Source organism: Loxodonta africana, chromosome 14, assembly GCF_030014295.1.
Source record: "Loxodonta africana isolate mLoxAfr1 chromosome 14, mLoxAfr1.hap2, whole genome shotgun sequence".
NCBI lineage: Eukaryota > Metazoa > Chordata > Mammalia > Proboscidea > Elephantidae > Loxodonta > Loxodonta africana.
This window is the reverse complement of record NC_087355.1, coordinates 55,773,403-55,775,000: the sequence shown is the minus strand read 5'-3', so window position 1 is coordinate 55,775,000 and position 1,598 is coordinate 55,773,403. Positions and strand designations below refer to the sequence as shown.

The 1,598-nt window shown below is 66.1% G+C and overlaps 1 protein-coding gene across 1 annotated transcript in view; it reads right to left on the bottom strand.

Moving 5' to 3' along the window:
- The window catches only part of ZFPM2 (zinc finger protein, FOG family member 2), a 530,223-nt gene extending 529,313 nt beyond the window's left edge, over positions 1-910 (bottom strand). Inside the window, exon 1 of the mRNA XM_010588444.3 lies at positions 816-910. Coding sequence (XP_010586746.1) covers positions 816-855 — 40 coding nt within the window. The 5' untranslated portion in view covers positions 856-910. The remainder of the gene's footprint in view (positions 1-815) is intronic.
- Between the last annotated feature and the right edge of the window lie 688 nt (positions 911-1,598).

The following is a 1,598-nucleotide window of genomic DNA, read 5'->3' as shown; positions in this document are numbered from 1 at the left end:
GCTTCGGTCCTCGCGCTCAGCTGCGCGCCTCCTGCCTTGGACTCCCAGCTTCCGCGCTGGGAAGTGACGGGGCGGCCCCGCCCAGCGAGGACTTGGTTCTCCCTCAGGGTCAGAATCAGCCCAAATCCCCGCTGGGCAGAGCGTCCGGGCGGCGCGAGCTGGACCGGCCCGGAGCCCTCGGCGCGACCCGCCCGCCGCCAGCGCCGCACCAGCAGGGCGGAGGCGCCCGGCCGCCCGCCGCAGGGGCGCGAACTTTTACACCTACTTTTCGTTTCGCTTCGGGTTTGGCGTGACGCTGGCACCGCCCAAGATTGGGACCCAGACACTGATTTTCCACCGCCGGGGGAAGGTGCCTCTCTCAACCCTCGTCTCAACCAGCTTTTCTGAGAACGTTAAATTCTCACCCTGGTTGCAAAAAGTGGTTCCCAGGAGAGCACCACGCCAGTCGCAACAACAATGACAACAAAGATACTAACAGGCGTCTAAGGGAGTGGAGTTGTTGCTCAGTCAGGCTCGACGAGAAGCAGCGGTAACTAACAGCGTGCGGGGGTCGGAGTTAAAAAGAAACCTGGGAGCGCGAAGGCTGAGCCGAGCGAGAGTGAGCTGTTCCTCGCAGCCTCTGCCTCGCCCGGCGCTCGGGATGGCTGTCTGTCTGTCTCGGACTGTCTAGATGTCCCTCCGGCTGCTCAGGCAAACTTTGACAAATCGCCTGAGACCTGGAGCCAATTTTCCTTAGCACCCCTCCCCATCACGTCCCGCGCGCCCCCCTCCTCAGAAATAAGCCCACCAACTCCAGGCCCCGCGCGCAAACTTACGTTTGATCTGCCGGGGTTTGCTCTGCTTTCGCCGGGACATCTCGGCGGCGGCCGCTGCCACAGGGTCACCCGCGGTGCCCGCAGTCGGGGCTGCCGCTCCCTCCGCTCCCGCCGCCGCCGCTGGCCAGGCTCTAGCCGCCGCCGGCCGGACTCCAGGTGCTCCGGGCGCGCGGGCGCTGGGCTCCGGGCTCCTCGGGGAGCCACGGGTCCGCGTTTAAAGACCAACAGGGAGATGGAAGGAAGAGAGTGACAGTGAGGACGGGAGGGGGAGATCGAGAGAGCGAGGGGAGGGGAGGGGAGGGAGAGAGGGAGAAAAAAAGAGAATGGGAATGTTCAAGCGAATTGACAGAGAGAGAGAAAAGGGAAAAGAGAGAAATAAAAAGCAGGAAAAGAAGGCAGAAAAGGAGGCAGCAGAGGGAGAACGGGCGGTGGGGAAAGGGGGAGAGAGGGGCGGAGGGCGCGGAGGAGGAGCGCGCTTGCTCTCCCCTCTCCCCGGCGTGCGGGGCAGATGCTCGGGCTCCGCCGCCGCCGCCGCTCCGGGCCGCGCAGCTCGCGCTCTGCCGCGGGAGGTGGCGAGGAGCGGGAGGGAGGGGCGCGCCGGGGCCGTGGGGAGGGGAGACTATTCCATCAGCGAAAGGAGGATTGGCTGCATCCAAAGCCAGTCCGGATGCAAACCAGGACTCCGGCCCCGGCCGGGTGGGGTGCAGGGGAGCGCGGCGGGGGGGGGGCGGGGGGGAGGCGGGAGGCGTGGGGAGAAATTGGAGGGGGGCCACCTTCTGCAGT